At 51.7% G+C, this 19,327-nt stretch overlaps 1 protein-coding gene across 9 annotated transcripts in view; it reads right to left on the minus strand.

Annotated features, from left to right (window-relative positions):
- Positions 1-4,181: 4,181 nt before the first annotated feature.
- The window catches only part of RBM10 (RNA binding motif protein 10), a 47,373-nt gene continuing 32,227 nt past the window's right edge, over positions 4,182-19,327 (minus strand). For 4 of the 9 annotated variants that reach the window (XM_004376899.2, XM_023731893.1, XM_004376900.1 and 1 more), the window contains 21 exons: positions 18,337-18,567; positions 16,412-16,481; positions 14,532-14,605; positions 12,977-13,063; positions 10,719-10,779; positions 10,389-10,565; positions 9,860-10,020; positions 9,569-9,666; positions 9,396-9,483; positions 8,556-8,742; positions 8,307-8,449; positions 8,094-8,211; positions 7,901-7,992; positions 7,627-7,791; positions 5,794-5,943; positions 5,628-5,693; positions 5,356-5,544; positions 5,194-5,268; positions 4,827-4,933; positions 4,620-4,749; positions 4,182-4,517 (listed from right to left, as the gene is read on the minus strand). In XM_004376899.2, coding sequence (XP_004376956.1) covers positions 4,392-4,517; positions 4,620-4,749; positions 4,827-4,933; positions 5,194-5,268; positions 5,356-5,544; positions 5,628-5,693; positions 5,794-5,943; positions 7,627-7,791; positions 7,901-7,992; positions 8,094-8,211; positions 8,307-8,449; positions 8,556-8,742; positions 9,396-9,483; positions 9,569-9,666; positions 9,860-10,020; positions 10,389-10,565; positions 10,719-10,779; positions 12,977-13,063; positions 14,532-14,605; positions 16,412-16,481; positions 18,337-18,567 — 2,595 coding nt within the window. In that variant the 3' untranslated portion in view covers positions 4,182-4,391. The remainder of the gene's footprint in view (positions 4,518-4,619; positions 4,750-4,826; positions 4,934-5,193; positions 5,269-5,355; positions 5,545-5,627; positions 5,694-5,793; positions 5,944-7,626; positions 7,792-7,900; positions 7,993-8,093; positions 8,212-8,306; positions 8,450-8,555; positions 8,743-9,395; positions 9,484-9,568; positions 9,667-9,859; positions 10,021-10,388; positions 10,566-10,718; positions 10,780-12,976; positions 13,064-14,531; positions 14,606-16,411; positions 16,482-18,336; positions 18,568-19,327) is intronic. The other 5 variants (XM_023731891.1, XM_012555682.1, XM_023731892.1 and 2 more) reach the window with 3 other exon arrangements.

Raw genomic sequence — 19,327 nt, forward strand, 5'->3', positions numbered from 1 at the left:
TTTTTGATTTTATATTTAAGTCTTTGATCCATTTTGAGTTAGTTTTTGTGCATGGTGTGAAGTATGGGTCTTGTTTCAGTTTTTTGCAGATGGATATCCGGTTATGCCGGCACCATTTGTTAAAGAGACTATCTTTTCCCCAATTAACGGGCTTTGGGCCTTTGTCAAATATCAGCTGCTCATAGGTGGATGAATTTGTGTCTGGATTCTCAATTCTGTTCCATTGGTCTATGTATCTGTTGTTGTACCAGTACCAGGCTGTTTTGACTACCATGGTGGTATAATAGGTTCTAAAATCAGGTAGTGTGAGGCCTCCCACTCTGTTCTTCTTCTTGAGTAATGCTTTACTTATTTGGGGCCTCTTCCCTGTCCATATAAACTTGGTGATCTGTTTCTCCATCTCATTAAAAAATGCCGGTGGAATTTGGATCAGGATTGCATTGCATCTGTAGATCGCTTTGGGTAGAATTTACATTTTCACAATGTTGAGTCTACCTATCCATGAGCAAGGTATGTTTTTCCACTTATGCATGTCTCTTTTGGTTTCTTGTACTAGTGTCTTGTAGTTTTCATTGTAGAGGTCTTTTACATCTCTGGTTAGATTTATTCCTAAGTATTTTATGTTCTTGGGGGCTATTGTAAATGGTATTGATTTGGTGATTTCCTCTTCGAGGTTCTCTTTGTTGGTCTAAAGCAATCCAACTGATTTTTGTATGTTTATCTTGTATCCTGAAACTTTGCTGAAATCTTCTATTAGTTTCAGTAGTTTTCTTGTGGATTCATTGGGGTTTTCTGTGTATAAGAGCATATCATCTGCAAATAGGTATACTTTGACTTCTTCACTACCAATTGGATGCCCTTTATTTCTTTTTCTAGCCTAATTGCTCTGGCTAGGACTTCCACCACAATGTTGAATAAAAGTAGTGATAAAGGGCATCCTTGTCTGGTTCCCATTCTCAAGGGGAACGCTTTCAAAGTCTCTCTATTTAGGATGATGTTGGCTGTTGTCTTTGTATAAATGCCCTTAATTATATTCAGGAATTTCCCTTCTATTCCTATTTTGTTGAGAGTTTTCATCATGAATTGGGTGTTGGACTTTGTCAAATGACTTTTCTGCATCGATCAATAAGATATGTGGTTCTTGTCTTTTATTTATGTGATGGATTACATTGATTGTTTTTCTAACGTTGAACCATCCCTGCATAGCCGGTATAAATCCCACTTGATCATGATTATTTTTTTTGATATGTTGCTGAATTCTATTGGCTAGAATTTTATTGAGGATTTTTGTGTCAATGTTCATGAGAGATATTGGTCTGTAATTTTCTTTTTTTGTGGTGTTTTTACCTGGTTTTGGTATCAGGGTTATGCTGGCTTCATAGAATGAGTTTGGAAGTATTCCATCTTTTTCTATGCTCTGAAATGCCTTTAGTAGTAGTGGTGTTAACTCTTCTTTTAAAGTTTGTTGGAATTCTCCAGTGAAGCCAACCGGGCCAGGGCTTTTTTTTTTTGGGCGGGGGGGAGTTTTTAAATTACCTTTCCAATCTCTTGTTATGGGTTTATTTAGTTGTTCTACCTCTGTTTGTGTTAACTTTGGCTGAAATCTTTACAGGAGCAAATCGTCAGGTCTTTTTTCTCATGGAGTTGCTAGGTGGGTTTGAACTGCTGACCTTTCAGTTAGCAGCTGAGTGCTTAACCATTGTGCCACCAGGGCTTCTGCTGTTAATATAGAGGACTATATATAAAGCTTTTCTGATGTTGACTCACTTTTGCGTTCCTGGGATAAACTTTATTTGATCAAAACATTTGATAAATATACTATTGAATTTATTTAGTTAATATTAAAGATTTTTGCACCTACAGTTATACATGAAATGGGCTTGAAATTTTCTCTTCTTGTATTGTCTCACCTGTTTTGGGGACCAAGATTATACTAGCCTCATAAAATAGACAAAACATCTTTTGTTCTTTTTCTAATGTTTAGAACGACTTCTATAGGTTAGGAACTGTTCTTTGGGAGTTTGGTAGAATGCACCTATAAAAACCATCTGGGCCCTTTTTGGGTGGACAGGGAGCGAAGCCTGAGACTACCATTTTATTACTTAATTCAAGCAATCTATTTCTTCATGGAACAGTTTGGGAATTTTATATTTTTCTAGGCATGTATTCATTTCATGTAGATTTTCAAATATATTCTTTATTTTTAAAAGCTCTTTTGCATCTGTAGTAAATTCCTTTTCATTTTGTACTTTGTTTGCACCTTCTTAATCAGTCTTGCCACAGTCCTTTCTTTCCCCTTAATTTGTGTTTCAAAGATTCTGCTGTTGATATTAATCTTTTGGTATTTTTTTGTTCTCTATTTCATCTATGTCTGTTCTTCCCTTCATTATTTCCTCTCTTCTTATTGAGGTTGGCTCTGGTGGGCTATTTATTTCTAACTTCTTGTATGATTTACATACAATGAAATGCTCGGATTTTAATCATACAGCTTGTTGAATTTTTACAGGGGTCTGGGTAATTCAGCACTCCAATCAAGATACAGAACATTTCCATCATTCCAGAAAACTACCTTACAACCCTTTCCACCCTCCCCACCTCAACCACTGCTCTAGCACTACAAATTTGTTCTCCCTGATTTAGAACTTCATATAAATGGAACTGTATGGTATGTACTCTCGTGTCTGGCTTCTTTCACTCAATATTGTTTTTGAGATTAATCCATGTTGATATTTATAGCAGTATTTTGTCCCTTTATATGGCTGAGTTGTATTCCATTGTGTCAATATACTGTAACTCATCCCTCCACCTGTTGTTGAACATTTGGGTTGTTTCCAGTTTTTGACTATTAGGAATATAGCTGATATGAACATAAATATACAAGTCTTTTTGTAGACATGTTTTCAATTATTTTTGGATAAATATCTAAGAGTGGAATTGCTGGGGTCATAGGGTAAATGTACGTTCAACTTTATACAAAACTGCCCAACAGTTTTCCAGAGTAGCTGTACACTACCACTAGTGATGCATAAGGGTTTCCAACTGTGGAAGTCCAGCCACAGTGCTGGGGGGGCGGTGGAAGGGAAGGAATGTGGGGGCATCTCCAGACTAAAAGAACATCCATCCTGAGACTGAGGCTAGGTGGTCTTTCTATTCCCATTCCCTCTCCCTCTCCTTTCTGCTTAATTTTCCCCTCCCTCTCACTGACCAACATCCCCCTCCCACCAATCCCTCTGCACAAATCAGCACCATCCTACCTTTAGGGACTCCCTTCTTTCCAACCCCCACCCTCAGGGTGATGGCACAACACATATTAATAAATGGAGGGGCTTTGTTCCAGTTGCTTTTCCTACACCAGCTCCCTTTCACCCTCTTGTCCCACAAGCGTGTGTGTGTGGGGGGGCAGATTCTGACCCCCTTTCACAGTGCAGCCCTCCCAGAATGAGGGCAGCCCCAGCTTGGTTTGGCTGTACCCAGAATCTGTGCCAGAGCACACGCACATGCTTGGGAACTGAGGGGTGACCAGAGGGGTGAGGTGCCAAGGCAATAGCCATTCAGGATTTGGATTGGAGGAGATAAAGAGGGAGGTGAGGCCCAAATAGTCCTGATGGCGGGCATTCCTGGGATCTGGGACTGGCAGACACTTAGGCCAAGCCTCCTCTACTTCCACCCCTGTGGGGTCATCAGCACTTCGAGGGCCCTGGACCAATGTGTGCCTGTTGTCTGCTGTCTTGACCTGGAAAGATGCTCGAAGGCATAGTCCCCAGGCCTGGGATGGCAAGGTGCAGTAGTTTAGCTTCAGGATTGTGGACCAAATGCAGCTAGGAGGCTGCAAGACCAGGGGATGGGGGCTCCCAGTCCTGGCTCTGATCCAGGGGGACTTCAAATCCTACAGTGCCCTGGAAGTGCTGGATTTCTTGGTACAGCATGGCCTGCTGGACCCTGACAATGATGGGGGTGGGGTGGGGAGCTGTGACCAGGATCTTGGGGATTCGGGCACAGACCAGAATCCCATGTTCTGCTCCCTCTCCCCACTGAGCTGGTAGACACCATGCACTAGACACTGTAAATGCCACCACTGCCACCCACCTCAGCCTGACAAGGCCCCTTGTCCATCTGCATTTGTGTCCCTGTGTCTGTGTGGCCCAGAAAACATGATGGAGCATGAGGAAGAGACATGCAAGTTGCAGACTTTTCAGCTTTTATTACAAAAGAACAACATGATCCCAGCCCAGTTTTCCAATAAAAGTCACCAATGCAAAGTTTGATTTGGTCAGGGCCTCTCCACCTGGGGAGTGGGCTGGCAGATAGGAGCAGGGCTCCCTCAGACAACCCAACATTTCATCCTCCCCAGCTGGACACCCAACGTATGTATAAGTTGCTCTCCTGGTTGCTCACTGGGCCTCATTGAAGCGAGTCACCATCGTCTTGTGCAGTGTTTCCTTGTAGGACTCAGTTGAGGTGACCCCATAGGAGCTGCCCCGGGCACCCAAGCCGGAGCCCCGCACCCGTGTCTGGGCCTGTGTGAGAGACACAGACTGACAGGTTGGCTGGGGAGTGGGGAAGGATGGGGGCAAGATGGGGATGCAGTGGGAATGGCGATAGGACCATGGAAGACTCACCTCAATGGGCGTTATAATGCCCTGCTTCTTGCGGCCCAGGCCACTGCCCTCTTTCCAGCCCATGGCCTGAAGCATGCGACTGCCAATGTTGTCACTGCCCAGACCATCTCGCGTAGGCTGCTCAAAGTCCCTGGAGGGGACAGCAGTATAGTGTGAGTGATCAACCTGCCAGCCCCCAGACTCCCTCACCTGGCCCTGGACACTCACACAGAGGCTGCAGACATGCCACCATACTTCCTCCTCTTGGGCTCTGGCGGCTCAGGGATGCCATACTTCTCCCTGCGTTCAGCTGCACGGTCCCGGTACTTCATTTGCTGAGTATGTGTATGAATGGTGGAGGGTTGGTCACACCGTGCAGGAAAGACGGGCATGGGTGGTGTGGGGCAAGACCTGGGCCCATGGGGAGCTCAATCTGAATGAGAAGTCCCAGGTCCCAAGGGACAGGAAACAGTGGGAGCAAGCAGCCAGGGAAGGGGAATTTGGAAAGAGCCTCACAAGGATAGGATGTGAGATGACTGATGGGGATTTTCCAGGGGGTAAAGGGGGTGGAGTCCAGGAATGGGTCATGCCTCACCTCCATGTCATTCTTCTCTAGTGCTTCCAGCTCATTTTCTGACAGATGGGCTCGCCGGTGAATCTCGAGGTTTTGCTGCAAGTAGAACAGGAGGCGTTACTAAGCTGCTGGGCTGGGGTGGGTCAGGCCCCAGGGTTTCCTGCCTGCCCTCCCGTCAGTCACCTTGTGGAGTCCCGAGAGCTGCTGGTGCCGGATGAGGGCCTCTTTGCTGGGGAACTGACGTCGACAGAGTAGGCAGGCTAGCTTCTGCCAGTCAGTGAGCTTTTCCTCCCGCTCGGTGCCCCCTCGCTCCTGCTCCTCCTCACTGTCACTCTCCCCACTGTAGGCTGCCACCAGCCCCCGTGGTGGGCTCTGCAGAAGGTGAGGGTAAGGGTGGGGGGTCAGGCCTGGCTGGATCTGAGTTCCCTGCCCCTCTTTCTGCCCTGGGCACTCACTGGGCGGTCATCGCTGGCCAATTTTGGGAGGTCCATGCTGGTGTGCTGCCTCTCGGCTAGGGCTCCCTGGGGCGGGGGGGAGACAAAGAAATTCAGGGACTCTATAGAGGGACTGAAAGAATGACAAAACGGGGGGAGGGAGTGCAGATGGATAGCCGTAACACACCTTCTTCTCAAGGATGGCATAGCCGGCATCTGCAGTGGCTGACTCCCGCCTTTCATCATCTCTCAGGGAGCTGATGGGCTGGAAGCTGTTTTTAAAGTTTTCCTTTTGCTTGTTGAGGCTGCGGGCCCAGCGTTCCATGTCCTTGGCAATCTAGGGGTGAGGATGAAGGTGAGGGCTGGGCACTTGCAGCTCCCCAGCCTTAGGAACCCTCATATTCCTGGGGGAACCAACTCCATCCACTGACCCACTGCCCTTTGGCAGTCCACTTTTCCTGCCCTACAGCCTCAAACTCAGCCCCAACCACCATCATCTCTCTCTAGTCTGAACTACTGCAACAGACTTCACTTGGTCTCTGAGCCACCACTCTTGCCCCCTTCACACAGTAGAACACTCTTTTAAAAAATACAAACCACCCCCCAACCCAAACATTACTTTCTTAAAACCCTTCCTTGGCTTCCTATCACATTAAGAATAAACCCAAACTCATAACCATGGCTTCCAACCTCTACACAGCCCGGTCTCTACTGACCTTAGCTCCTAACACCCCCTACCCCCTCCAGCCTCCCTGGTTTGCAATGATGAGGCAGAAGCAGTGTGGGTAGAGTGGTGGGCTCATCTGGGAAGCAGACACAGGGAGTTTGGGGCAGAATAAGCAGAAGTGAGAGACGTAGTGATGAAAGTTCATATTTCTCTGTCGCACTGTCATCACTGCTCCTCATCAAGACCCCTCTCCTATTGTGCTCCCATTCCCAACAGGCACCCACACTATTATATTTGCTGTATGTTTCATTTTATCATTCTACAATATATAGGATTGTTTTTATCTGTGTATAATTTCAATTTACACATGTGATACCACATCATATTCATATTGTTTATTATCTGCCCCCAACACAACACCATTTTTAGAATTTACCAGGTTGCTGAGGGAACATTAGTGCTTGCTTCTAAATGCTGCACCCAGACTGTCATACCCTTTCTCCAAAGACAAAAACTGAGGCTCCCTCTAGCTGCCTGCTACCACAAAACACTGCAATAGCTAGTCTCCTTCCCATCCCCTATGGGCCCAGGAGAATTTCTCTGGGATGTATGTGTGTGTGCGTGTGTGTATACATATATATATACACACACCCATACACACAGACATATATATACATACATACACGTACATATATATATATACACGCTCACATATATATACATATATATATACACATACGTATATGTACGTATGTATATATAGAGAGAGAGCCCTGGTGGTGCAGTGGTTAAGAGCTACAGCTGCTAACTAAAAGGCCAGCAGTTCAAATCCACCAGCCACTCCTTGGAAACCCTATGGGACAGTTCTGCTCTGTCCTATAGGGTCGCTAGGAGCTGGAATCAACTTGATGGCACCAGGTATATGTGTACGTACACATACACACACACACACACACACCTGTGAGTTTCTAAGTCCAAAGGAGTATGCCTGCTGATTAACTTTTACAGGCTGAGCCAGCCTGACTTCAGGCACGACCGTATCAGTTCACACTCCCATTAGCAATGTGAGGTTTCCCACTGGGGGACAGAGGAAAGCTGACAGGGCTCGCCTGGATGGCACAGGCCACCTCAGGGAGGTGGGCAGCGCTGCCAGGTACTGAGGAGACAGGTCACACAGCAGAAGAGCAGAACTAGGCCAGGAGTCCTGTTTCTCTTGACCACGATAACTCCCTGCTTACGCATCCATCCACCACCCCACCTCCCTCAGCAGTTGAAGGCAATGGATGACAGAATGGAGTCACCGGAAGATACCGAACAACTAGCCAGTAACTGCTGAACCTCCATAGTATTCACCTGTTGGGCTGTCTTGGTCTTGTGCTTCTCCTTCTTTTCTTTGCCCTCCTTTGAAGATGCCCCTGTCTCCTTATGCCCATCAGCTGACTGCTCCAAAGCAGGTACATAGGTCCGCCTTTCCCCATCCCAGTACAAGTACTGCTGGCTCTGAGCATTGTAGTAATACTGGGGGTAGGAAAAGGGAAGCATGAGGAAAGATGAGAGGGGGGAGTTGCAGGGCCAGCTGCCACCCAACCCAATCCCACCCCGCCCACCTCCTGGGCTGCTCTATCACCTGGGAGTTTGGGTCATAGTAGAGGCCAGTCTGGGGGTCATAGTAGTATCCAGATGTCTCGTCATATTGGTAGGTGGAGACATCAGGGACAGCTGGAGGGTAAAGAGAAGCAGGGTGGGGGGTGGGGGTGTCACAATCCTCCCTTCTTTGTTAAGTACTCCCCGCTCCCTACCCACAGGCAGTGGCTACTCACGGTACTGGCTGTAGGACTCCTGGGCAGTGGGGCTGGTGGCCGGTGGGAGGGCAGAGCTGGGATGGGTGGGGCTCTGGAGCTCAGATTTGAGCACAGCGGGTGACATGATGGTGTATGACTGGTCATGGGGCCAGACAAAGGAACAGGGCTCAATGTCTGCCAATGTCACACCTGCCCACCTGCCTACCCAGGATACCCCTAGAGCTCACTCACTTGGCTGTTGGCAGCAGTTCCCTGGCTACCGCTCGCCTCAGCTGCTGACTGTTGGTAGATGCTGGGGGCAGCACCAGGCTGGGTGCGGGAGAAAGTCTGCAGCGACACAGAGTCTGCTCCAGGTTCTAGGGAGGCCTCAGGACCTGTAAGAGGGGCAGAGGGAGAAGAATGCCTGTGAATGGCAGGGCCCAGGACCCTATGCCTGCTGGCTCCCACCATGGGCTTAGGGGGAAATGCTGAGGGGCTCACCTGCTCCAGCTGGGTCCCCTTTGGTTCCAGTGATGCTGGGACCCTTGGTGCCCTTGAGGTAGCCATGGGCATAGAGGGAGGACTCTGTGCCCTGGCTGCCGCCATAGCCCTCATCCTGTTGGTAGTAGCTGTAGTCGACTGCTGGCTCCTCGGGGGTGGCCCAGGCACCCTCCCCACCCTGGGAGGCCTGGGGGGGCAGGTGGGAGGGAATTCATTAGAACAAGAAGGGGAGCAGGGGAGACAGGGAACCTGATAAGGCGCATCAGTCCCACAGGTAAGGTCAGGGTCTGTCTACCTGACAGAAAAACATGCAGCCCTCAGACTGCCCAGCAACAGCAGAACAGGGCAGTGGCAAAAGCAAGACACACAGCTCCCAGAGCTGATACTGGTGCATGTGTTGTATGTGTTGAATATCAGACCAAACAAGATATCAGCCTCCTACTTCTGTTTTCTCTTCCCCCAATTTTCTTTCAACCACCCATACATTTCTTTTTATTAAAGTTGTAACAACTCAGGACAATTAAAAAAAAAAAAAACCCACCAAATGAAATAGGAAAACAGCCATGATGGTGCTGGAAATGAAAGCCTGGGAGGCAGTGACTAGGAAGGGAGCTGCAGTTAGGACTGGAGTGGGAATGTGTCAGGAGGCCTAGGAAGCTGAGAGGAATGTAGCGGGGCCCACAAGCCTAGAGTGGGCCCCCAAAGCCCATGCCAGCCACTCTAAGATAAAGTTTTGGGTCCACAGATAGCAAGCCAGCCCTCCTGCTTGCAGAGAGAGTGCAAGAGGGTTGAGGACGCCCAGGTATCAGGATGCTGGGGGGTGGAGGGAAGTCTGAGTACCTGTGAGATGGCCCACTGGGCCGCAGCAATGGCAGTGCTGGCCACAGAGGCAGCATTGATGCGACTGCCTTCGTTGGAGGCCATGTCCCTGGGGAGGATGTTAGAGACTGGGAGTGAGGTGGGAGGCCCCAAGTGAGGGTCAAGCTAGGAAGGGACATAGGTGGGGCCCTGACCTTTTAGAACCCTTGGCGAACTCAACGTTGATGGTCTTGCCGTCAATGGTAAGTGGTGGGTGCAGGGCCTGCAGTATCTGCAGCAGCTGGGCCGCCTCCTGTGGGGAGGAGAGTAGGCAGGGGCAGAAAGGTCAGGCCCGGGGAGGCCCCCGGCTCCATTGCCCTATATCCAGGCTTGGGGCCGCGGTGGGGGGCTGGGGCAAGGATCTCTCCTCCACACCCCAGAGGGCCCTCCCAGCCACCCTGGGGGCCGGGACCCTGGCTGCCCGGCCCCCCCTGTGCCGCCCTCACCACGATGGTGGAGAGCTGGATGAAGGCAAAGCCACGGTTCAATTGGGTCTGCTTGTCCTTGATGACGCGTACATTGGAGGAGGACAGCACCGCATAGGGTGCTAAGGCCCCCAGGATGGAGTCCATGGTGCTATGTGGGTTCAGGTTGCGCAAAATGATAGCTGCAGGAAGGGGTCCAGCATTAGGGGGCACCCCTGATATTCTGCTCCAGTCCCACCCTTTGGTGGCTCCCTACTGCTCCCTTTTCTCTGGCCTCATGCCTTTGTTTCCTCTCACCTTTCCCTCCTAGATAAACTCTGCTTGTGAGCCTAAATCCCAACTCAGGTGCTCATCCGCTGAGAACCTTCCCAACACACCCCCAAACTCAGATCGAGCAACGCTCCTCCTTCTGTTCTCCCCCATCACGTCTGTCCTCCTACCAGGTGGAAACCTCTGAGGACTGAGTACTAGTCACCACCATTCTCTGGCCTTGGAGAGCCCAGCCCACACACCCGAGGGCAGAGAAAGGAGGAAGGAACAACTGACTCACTGTCGTTGGCATTCTCCGAGCTTGGCTCTGAGCCCTGTGATAGGGCTTGGGAGGCCAGTACTCCCTGGGCCTGGTAGGGCTGCGGCAGGGGGAGCAGACCCTGGCTTAGCTCCCGTCCACCCAGTGGCAGAGTCTGCTGATCCAGCCTTGTGCCAAGGGGCAGCTTCTGCTCTGCCTCTGTCAAGGGTGGTAAAGGATAGGCAGGTGACAAAGGGGAAGGTTCTATGGTTAGTCACCTTCCTATCCATATCAACCCTTGAGCACTGGCTGCTCATCCTTCTGCCACCCATCAATACCCCAGGGAGTAGGGTGGAGGTAGGAGGGTCTCACCTGACTTGGGCACACCACATTTGAAGCACTTCTCACGTCGTTTGAAGTTCTGGACTCCACACTGTGAGGCACAGGCCAGGTCATGAGAGGAGGGAGGGCTTCTCAGGGCACCCTCCAAACTTGGAACCACAGCATCCCTTGGAGAGCCCCACAATGCCCCAGGAAGGGGGTTCCAGGGCTGGGGTGGTAGGGGGCTCTGGTACTTTTGCTGCCATTCTCAGTTTTTTGAATCTCCCCTTTACATGGTCTCAAATTTGTCCCTAGTGCCACACCCTCAATTCAGGAATCAACACTTCCCTCACCCCTATTACAACTGCTGCCTCCTCCCCTCTTTTTCCCTCCTCAGGGAATACCACCTCCCAGAGATGACCCTCCCCCAATCCCTTTAGTAAGTCTCCTCTTCCCAAAATATGCTCCCCTGTTCAGAAACCTTCAATGTTTCTGTCCCTAGAACCTGGTAGCCTCTCTCTTTCCAAACGCCCACCCCTCCTTTCTCTCCAGGTCAGGGTTGGGTTCTGCCGCTCTTGAGAAATCTTCCTTGGATATTCCAACCTCTGGAGACCCGAGCTTCCACTACACTTTTATCTCTGTTCCACAGTCAGGCACCGAGCACTGATCCTGTGTCAGGCCCTGCCCCATGTGCCAAGGATGTGGCCTCTGCCCTCATGGCCTAACAGCAGGGAGGCAGATGTAGCCTAAAGAGGGGCAGGTCAGTCTCTGTGGATTGTCCATCAACAGGAGATTCAGGGAGGCCTGCACAGAAGCAGGGATATTTGATTTGGGATGTCCAGTTTTGTGTATTTTTGCTGGAAAGGGATTCCCAGCAGAAGGAACAACAGATTTTCCATAGCTGGTATAGGAGAATAACGGGAAAGGCAAAAGCTAAGGCTGGAGAGGGAAGATGATGCTAGATTATGGAGGATCTTCATGTCTAAGCTCAGAGTTGCAGAGATTTTAAGCAGAGAAGGAAGGTCGTGCTCAGAGTTGGTTTTAGAAATGTTACAGTGAAAGGGTAGGAGGCTAGCATACCAGAGAGGGGTCCGCAGTGATTGTCTGTGTGAGAGGGCGTGAGGATTGGCATGAGCAGTGGAAATGGCACGGGAGGGAAGGTGGCATTTCTGTGATGGAAGCGATGGGACCTGGTGACCAACAGGATGCAGGGGATAAAGGAGGGGAAGGAGTCGAAGATAAGTCCCTGGTTTCGAGGAGTATCTGGAAATATAGGAGGGATGGAGTTCTGCTATCACTTTGTCCCTATCTCTCCAGAGACACTGAATACCCACCCTCTGGTATAAAAACAAAACAAAACAAAACAAAAACCAAATAGATGCCACTCCCTCTTACTAAGCAGAATACTTCTTGGGGAGCAGGTCAGGGCCTCTACAACCTCTCAGTCTTCCCTGTAGGTTTCAGGACTGACAGATGGCTACAGGTTGTGGAACCACAAGGTTGGCTTTTGGTTGGTTGTGAGGCTGGCCCCCAGAGGGGCCCCAAGGGTAAACCTGAACCCATTGTGACATCCATGGCCCCTGTGATCAGGAACAAGTCACAGCTAAAGGCTCACCCACAGTCCCACCCCTCTGAGCCTCAGCTTCCTCCTATGTAATGTGGATGATTGCAAAATCTACAACCATACCCTTCTAGTCTCAGTTTTGATGAGGCTTTGTCAGAGTGGCCTTCTAGGCTGGGTCATTTAATATAGACTCTCAGGACACTTTGTGCTTTTCTTTCATAATAACAGAGTCAACTGTGGGCCAGGTACTGTTCTAAATGTTACCCACACATCAATGCATTTTAATCCTCCCAACTACCTTTTGGGAGAGGTATCATTATTATTCCCACCTTAGAGATGGGGAAAGTGAGGCAAAAAGAGATTAAGTATCCTGACCAAAATCAAGGCAGATCTGGGATATTCTAATCTCAAGCCAGTTCAGCTCCTACAGTTCACCTTCTACATGCCATGTTTATGCCTACATTGACACTAATTAGTCACTTACGGAAATGTTTGTTTAAAATGTACTGGGACTCCAGGCAAGACTGTGTTTCATGAGGGCAGAGAGCCCAGCAGTGAGTGAAAGCTGAGCACACATTTGTGGGTGGATTGATAGATGAATGGATGGATGGATGACCAGGGACAGTAGTAGTTGAGCTGAGCCAGTCCTCAACACCTACACCCCTCACAGGCCCCAGACAGAGATGTTGCTGCCACCACTGCTGTTGTCTCTATCCATGGCAAATGCTGCTTGTCGCCCCTGTACCTTATTACACAGCCAGTCCTCATTGATCTTGGGCTTGGGGTCACTGTAGTGCATGGACACCTTCTGGCCCAGGATGTTGAGAGAGTGCTGCAGGAAAAAGCAGACCACAGTGAGGCCCAGGCAGCAGTGCCCCACGCACCGTTTCAGCACAGGAGAAGAGAGTGAGCGAGCCCTTCAGCTGGATGGATGAGGGACAGGGAACGGAGGGAGGTCGGAGAATGGACGAAGGGAAGAAGGAAGGGAAGGAGGGAGGGAAAGCGCCACAGCTCTCGGGCGCAGCTCTTTGCTGCTTTTCCGGGCACACGGATGCACACACGTGAACACACACCACCAGGCACACAGTGCTCAGCTAACCGACGCTTGCCAGACAGTGGGGAAAATCCCCACTTGGCCCTGACACTGCCAGGCCACACCCAGGGCCAGCACTACACAGGCTACACTTGGGGAGAGGGGAGGGGGAAGGAGGGAGAAAGAAAAAGAGAGAGCACACACACGCTAGTGCTGGAGGAGGGGAAAAAAGAAAGAGCCATATTTGAAAGACACAAGTTCTTGCCATGAGGCTGTCTTCCCATGGATGGCTGGGTCCTGTGCCCATCGCACTAGCCTACTAACCCCGCAGAGAAGGCCCAGGGCTGCTCCTGCTAGGATTCCCTCATTTCATTACATTTGCCCCTTTTGCCCTTGCCCTCCCCAAGTCCGTCCTTCCCTGAAGCTTTTCTTCGATGCCCTACACCAGTGATCTTGGCTGGGGATGGGTGAACAGAGCAGATCCTCGGGTCTCTGAACATCCCAAAGCTGCTGGGTAGAGATCCTATGTTGGACTGGGGGAGCAGGCTCCCTTCCTTGTTGGCTGTGCACAGTTCCTTGCTGAGAAGACATGGGCTTGCCTGAGGTGGTGACTCCTGTGGTAGGTATGTGTGATGGGAGGGGTAGGCGCAACCGAAGTGAGTTGGGGCATGAAGGAAACTATCACACTTGACTGGTGCTTTAGATCAACAGAGCAGTGCTGTCCTCTTGCATGGAAATCAAAAGGCCAAATTCACATGCAGGGAGAGAGCTAACAAAATGGGGCTTGCTAGTTAGTATGCAAACAGCTAAGTTCCCCAGTAGCTGGATTTCCAGCAGTGCCTGAGAGTAGCACGATGTTCTGGCTCTGGCTAACCCCAGAGCAGGGTGTCCCCCTGGGACACACCCCACCCAGGCCCCAGGCTGGACAGGCCTCACTCCCTGGGGAGTGGGGACATAGGTGAAAGAACCCACCCTGGTCGCTCTTTCTCTGAAGGCTCAGCCAAGAGAAGTAGAGGGGCAGAGCTAGTGCCTGGTGGTAGGAAGGGGCCAACGGTGAGCATGGGTTCTTGATGGGAAGCCCAGTGGGGTAGCGAGAGGTGGGAAGAGGAGATAGTGAGGGTCAGGAAGGGGATAGAGAGAAGGGCTGGGGGGGATGGGACGCGGGGCCACAGGGCAGGGAACTGTGTCCATAAGAACCAGGCGATGGGGAGCGCTCGATTACAAAGTAGTATTTGTTTGGGGGGGGGTTCAAGTGCGGCAAAGCAACCTGATTGGCTTCCATCCATCGTGTAGCGTCCTGCAAGTGACTAAACTCGACGAAGGCGAAGCCCCGGCTCTGACCTGGAGACAGCATTCAGATACAGACGCAGTGGGTTAGTCAACAGCTTTGGACACACGGCGTTCCCGGGGGCGGGACCCGAGGGGAGAGGACCAGGGGGGCAGAGAGGGAAGGGGGAAGAGGAAAAAGAGAGGAAGAGAGAGAAAGACTAGGGGGGTGGGAGGCAAAGTAGATGGCTGGGGGAGGCAGGAAAGAGGTAAGGGGGGAGGAGGAAGGAAAACAGAGTAGGAGAGAGGCCGGAGTGTGGAGTGGAAGGAGATACACACACACCAACTGGGAAGAGAGACAGAGAGAAGGGGCTCAGGCAGACCTACCTGGCCAGCCTGGGGTGACAGTGACAGAGAGAAGCTGGGAGGGAAAGGCTATAGGTACAGGTCTGTCTCCAGAGAAGGAAGGAGAGAGGAAGGTGAGAAGGCTGCTGGCTCCACACAGGCTAGAATAAGTTAACTCAATGGTGGGGCCCACACAAGGCCATGGGCACCCAGGAGGGGCCCTGTAACAGGTGTTTAATCAAAGAAGTAAAAGAGGAGCTGGGCTATATGAGGCTAGGAAGGCTTTAGGCCCATGAGGAACTGGGGGGAGTTAGGGACACAACGTAATCTCAGCCTCCTCTCAGTGCACGGGAAGTGGGCCTCACCAGGGAGCAACCTCAGGGCCAAGTTGGTGAGATTATAACTACAAACAGTCCAGGTCCTCCTGGACAGAGAGAGAATGGGGGCCGGGATTGGCCAGGAGGATCTTAGAGTAAGAAACAGTGGGTGCCTGGGTGAAGTGCCCAGGGCCATAGAGGGGGCTGCAGCTGGGATATCTCCTTGGGGGAAGGGAGACCTAGAATCTCTATCGGCATGTGGTCTAGCTGGGGTGAAGCAGAGCAAGACCTACATGCTACCATGAGAGACTCCAGGCTTGGTCAGGGTTGGGAAAGGGATTCAGGGCTTGAGGCCTCAGGAGGCATCTCCTCCTTTAGAGGTGGATACACAGGGAGAGCTTAGATGTAGTGGGGCTTAGGAGGCATGCTTGATCTCTGAAAGAATAACCACAGGATACACAGGAGGATGGAATGGTGTAATGAGAGAGCGAGAGAGACAGACAGAGAGAGACAGAGACAGAGATGGAGGTGGGGGCAAGAGAGAGACTGAGAGATGGAGAAAGAAGCCCAGGCAGAATGAGGCCCCACTGTGCCTGCCTTGGGGGGCCTAGGCCATAGGTCCTGCAGAGACAACTCCCTCCCCTACCGCCCTGCTAACCTCAGGCCAACTCCAAGCAGCCTGCAAGAAGGAGGGAGGGAATAGGTGAGGCCAGGAAGTCCTGGCTGCTCTTTGGGATGCACCCTTGGACAAGAGCCATCCCTGCCTCCCCTCCTGGGGTACATGGATGGGGCCACATCAGACCTACTTTCTGGCCAGAGGCTATTACCAGAAAAACGTGGGGGGTGGGGAGTGAGGGACAGGGGACGGAGAAGAAAGGAGAGGGAAGAGTGTGCTTGGGAGGGGGAGGTTACCATCTCAGATACTCAGAGTCCCAAAGAGGAGGTTCCCCGGAGCCTGGCCCTGGCCCTGCCCCCGGGGAGCACTCAGTTCAGAGCTGCATCCCCCTCCCCGACAGCCCCATGGATGAGACTGTTGGGTGGAGCTGTGAGGAGAGCAGGGTGAGGGTGAGAGAAGGAAAAGAGGGTACCCCCCACAAAAGTGCCCACTCCCAGCTGTGGCAGGAAGGCAGGGAGGGTGAGGGAGAAGGCAGAGGCAGGAGGGAGATTTGAAGGCTGAAGCTGGCCAGCAGAAGGAAGGGCACTGGGAACGAAAGCTCACCTGAAGATTTGTTCCGCATCAGCCGGACCTCCCGTGCTTGGACCCCGTGGGACTGCAGCTGGCCACGGATCTGTATGGGAGATACAGAGTGGGGCAGGCTCAGCACAAGGGGGGCTGCTGGATAGTTGAGGTCTCCAGGACCCCGAGGTATCATGGAGGATTTGCACACAATGTCTCCTCTTCCTCACTCAGGGCTTTTCTCTGAGCGACAACACCTCTACCCCCACACCAGTACCCAGTCTCAGCTTTCAGCCCCAGACTTGCACAAAGTGACTCAAATGGAGAAAGGGGCACAGTGCAAGGTAAAGGATGGCAGCGCGATGACCCGTGGGGGCACAGAGAACAATGAGAGCAAGAAAGCCGGCAATTCATGAATGGTGGGCAGGGGTGATCTGACAACGGTTTTGATGGCAGTCACAAAACAAGGGAAGCTGGGACACAATTTGTATCCACTTCAAGGGGATTACCCTCCAGACTGCATCAAAAGAGACTCATGACACAAATACCAAACTGGGAAGGACTGGAGTCTAAGCAAATCTTAGCCATGCGCCACAGACCATGAGTGTAGCAGTAATTTACGGAGGCGCTCAGAGTTTGGGAAAGTTTCTTGGATAAGTGGGCCAGAGGGAAGCTACAGACGCAATTTAGGATTTGGACCAGGTGAGGTAGGGTCTCTAGGCTAGTGAGGCCTCTTGAGGACTGGGAGCCTATGCCAAACATTCTCAGGAAGTCATCTTAATGCCCCTGGGCCTCAGTTTCCTCATCAGGTTAAACAGAAAGGAGATTAACACACCACAGGGCTGTCATGAAGATGAAAAGCAAAGATAAACAGTCTAATGGGACTCCAAACACTCAGGAAGGGCTCCAGAAACGGCAAGAATGTGCGCTCTAGGGTGTAGCTCTAGGGTTCATACCCCAACTCTGCTCTGCCACTCACTGGTTGTGGCACCTGGGGCAAGTCACTTTGACTGCTCAGGGGGCTTGGTTTCCTCATCTGTAGGATGGGGATGCAAAAAGTACCTTCCCTGAAGGGCCACTGTGAAGATTAAATCAGGCTTGCTTGACATTTGGTCCACCATGTGGTAAAGTCTCAGCAAATGTCAGCAATCAGCTACTATCTGACTCTGGACAAGAGCAGGCAGACCAGCCTTCAGAAGCTCTCAAATACACAGGTGGGATTTTCTCTGCTACAGTATAGGTGGTCAGCAATTTCAGAGAGCGCCAACAGAGAATTCACTGGGGAATCAGGGAAGCTAGTAAGGCTAGTCCAAGGGGTCTCATGGGGCTTGTATGTGGATCGTTATGAGGAGTCTGTATGAGAAAGGAACAACAAAAGGAAGGAAATTGAGAGAGAATGTCACGAAGGAAAACAGGGTGGGGAGCCAGAAGAAGAGTAAAAGAAGAACCCAAGGCTCTGGTGCCAGGTCAGTGATGAGATTTGATGACACTGACAAAAGGGGGTGGGAGAAGAATGAGAAATAAATTCCAGGAAATCCCATGAGGATCTCCTAGGGTGGCAGGGAACCAGCATCATCTCTGCTACCAGCAATACCCAGCACTGCAGCACTGGGTCTGGCGAGTCCTGGCCCTCAATCAACACACGCAGAATGGATGGATGACCAGTGGAATGTGCAGGAGAAATGCATGTCTCCCTCCAGTGCCCACGATCACCAGACACCCAACACCACCACCGCCCCTTGGTCAAGCTGACCTATCCAACACTCCTCCCTTCCAGACCAGGAGACAATGGGGCCTGCCCACAGAGGACAGATCAGTGCTGGGGGCAGGAGCTGGTTGGGGAGAGGGGTTGAAAGGTGCTGAGGTTGGGGGTGAGGGAGGGAGTGGGGGAGAAGTTGAGGGCCCTGGAGAAGACCCAGTCTGGCCTCCTGCTCTGCCACCTGCCCGGGGCCATGGGGGGCACGTACGTCATCCTCAGTGGCTGCCTGTGGCAGCATCCTCAGCATGACGATGTTACTGGCCTTCTCCTCCTCCTCCTCATCCTCCTCCTCCTCCTCCTCCTCCCCTTGCTCGGTCCGATAGTCCTGGTCCCGATAGTCGCCGTCTCGGGGGAAGCCTGGTGGGCCGGTGGGGCTGTGCCTGTGCCGCCGCCGCCGCCTACGCTGAGTCTCGGAGCCCGGGGAGGCCTCGTAGGAATCCTGGCCAACAGAATGAGATGAGAGACACCAGACTGGCAGTCGGTCTGGGGCAAGCCTAGGGGCTGGCCGCTGGCTCTCTGAGGCAAGCAGGCTCTGAAAGCCAGGGGTGGGCGGGCTCCGGCTAAAGGCTCAAGGCAGACAGGGTGGGTAGGCCTTGGACTGCAACCCTTCTGGGGCTGGGGGCAGGGAGAGATTGGTGGCAGTTTTGGTGGTGGTAGGGGAAACGACTCCTATGGGTGGGCAGGTCACCAGACACAGCTTAAGCCTCCTTTGGGGTTAGCACACTAGACTCTGTCCTCTCTGTTCCTCCCTGTCACCTCCCTCACCAGCCTAGCTAGTGTGTGCACAATTGTTCCACAAGCCACAGAAGGCCACCCATCTCCTATGCAATCAAGCTGTGGGCATAGAAACAGCATAAAATCTCAGCCAGAGCCAGCCAGCAGGAGCTGGCAAAGGTATGAGGGCCACAGATACTGCCCTTCAGTGCCCGATCTTCAGCCCGGGCCAGTCCTCCATCACCACCAGTATCCCTCAAAACAGGGTGTGGTTGTTGGGTTCTTAGTTGTTAACCAACCCATGCCAGGGCTAACCCAGCCAGGCCTGGGTCCATACCCCTCCAGCCCTCAGGAGGGCCAGTTAACTCAGCACCTCACTCCCACTCTTCCCAATGGGTCTACCCAGGGCCCACTCAGTGCCCCTGGAGATATCCAGGCACAGCTCAAAAGCTGCTACTGGGGAAGTGTGGCTGCTCTCATCCCCT

Source organism: Trichechus manatus, unplaced genomic scaffold, assembly GCF_000243295.1.
Source record: "Trichechus manatus latirostris isolate Lorelei unplaced genomic scaffold, TriManLat1.0 scaffold00046, whole genome shotgun sequence".
NCBI classification, from domain to species: domain Eukaryota; kingdom Metazoa; phylum Chordata; class Mammalia; order Sirenia; family Trichechidae; genus Trichechus; species Trichechus manatus.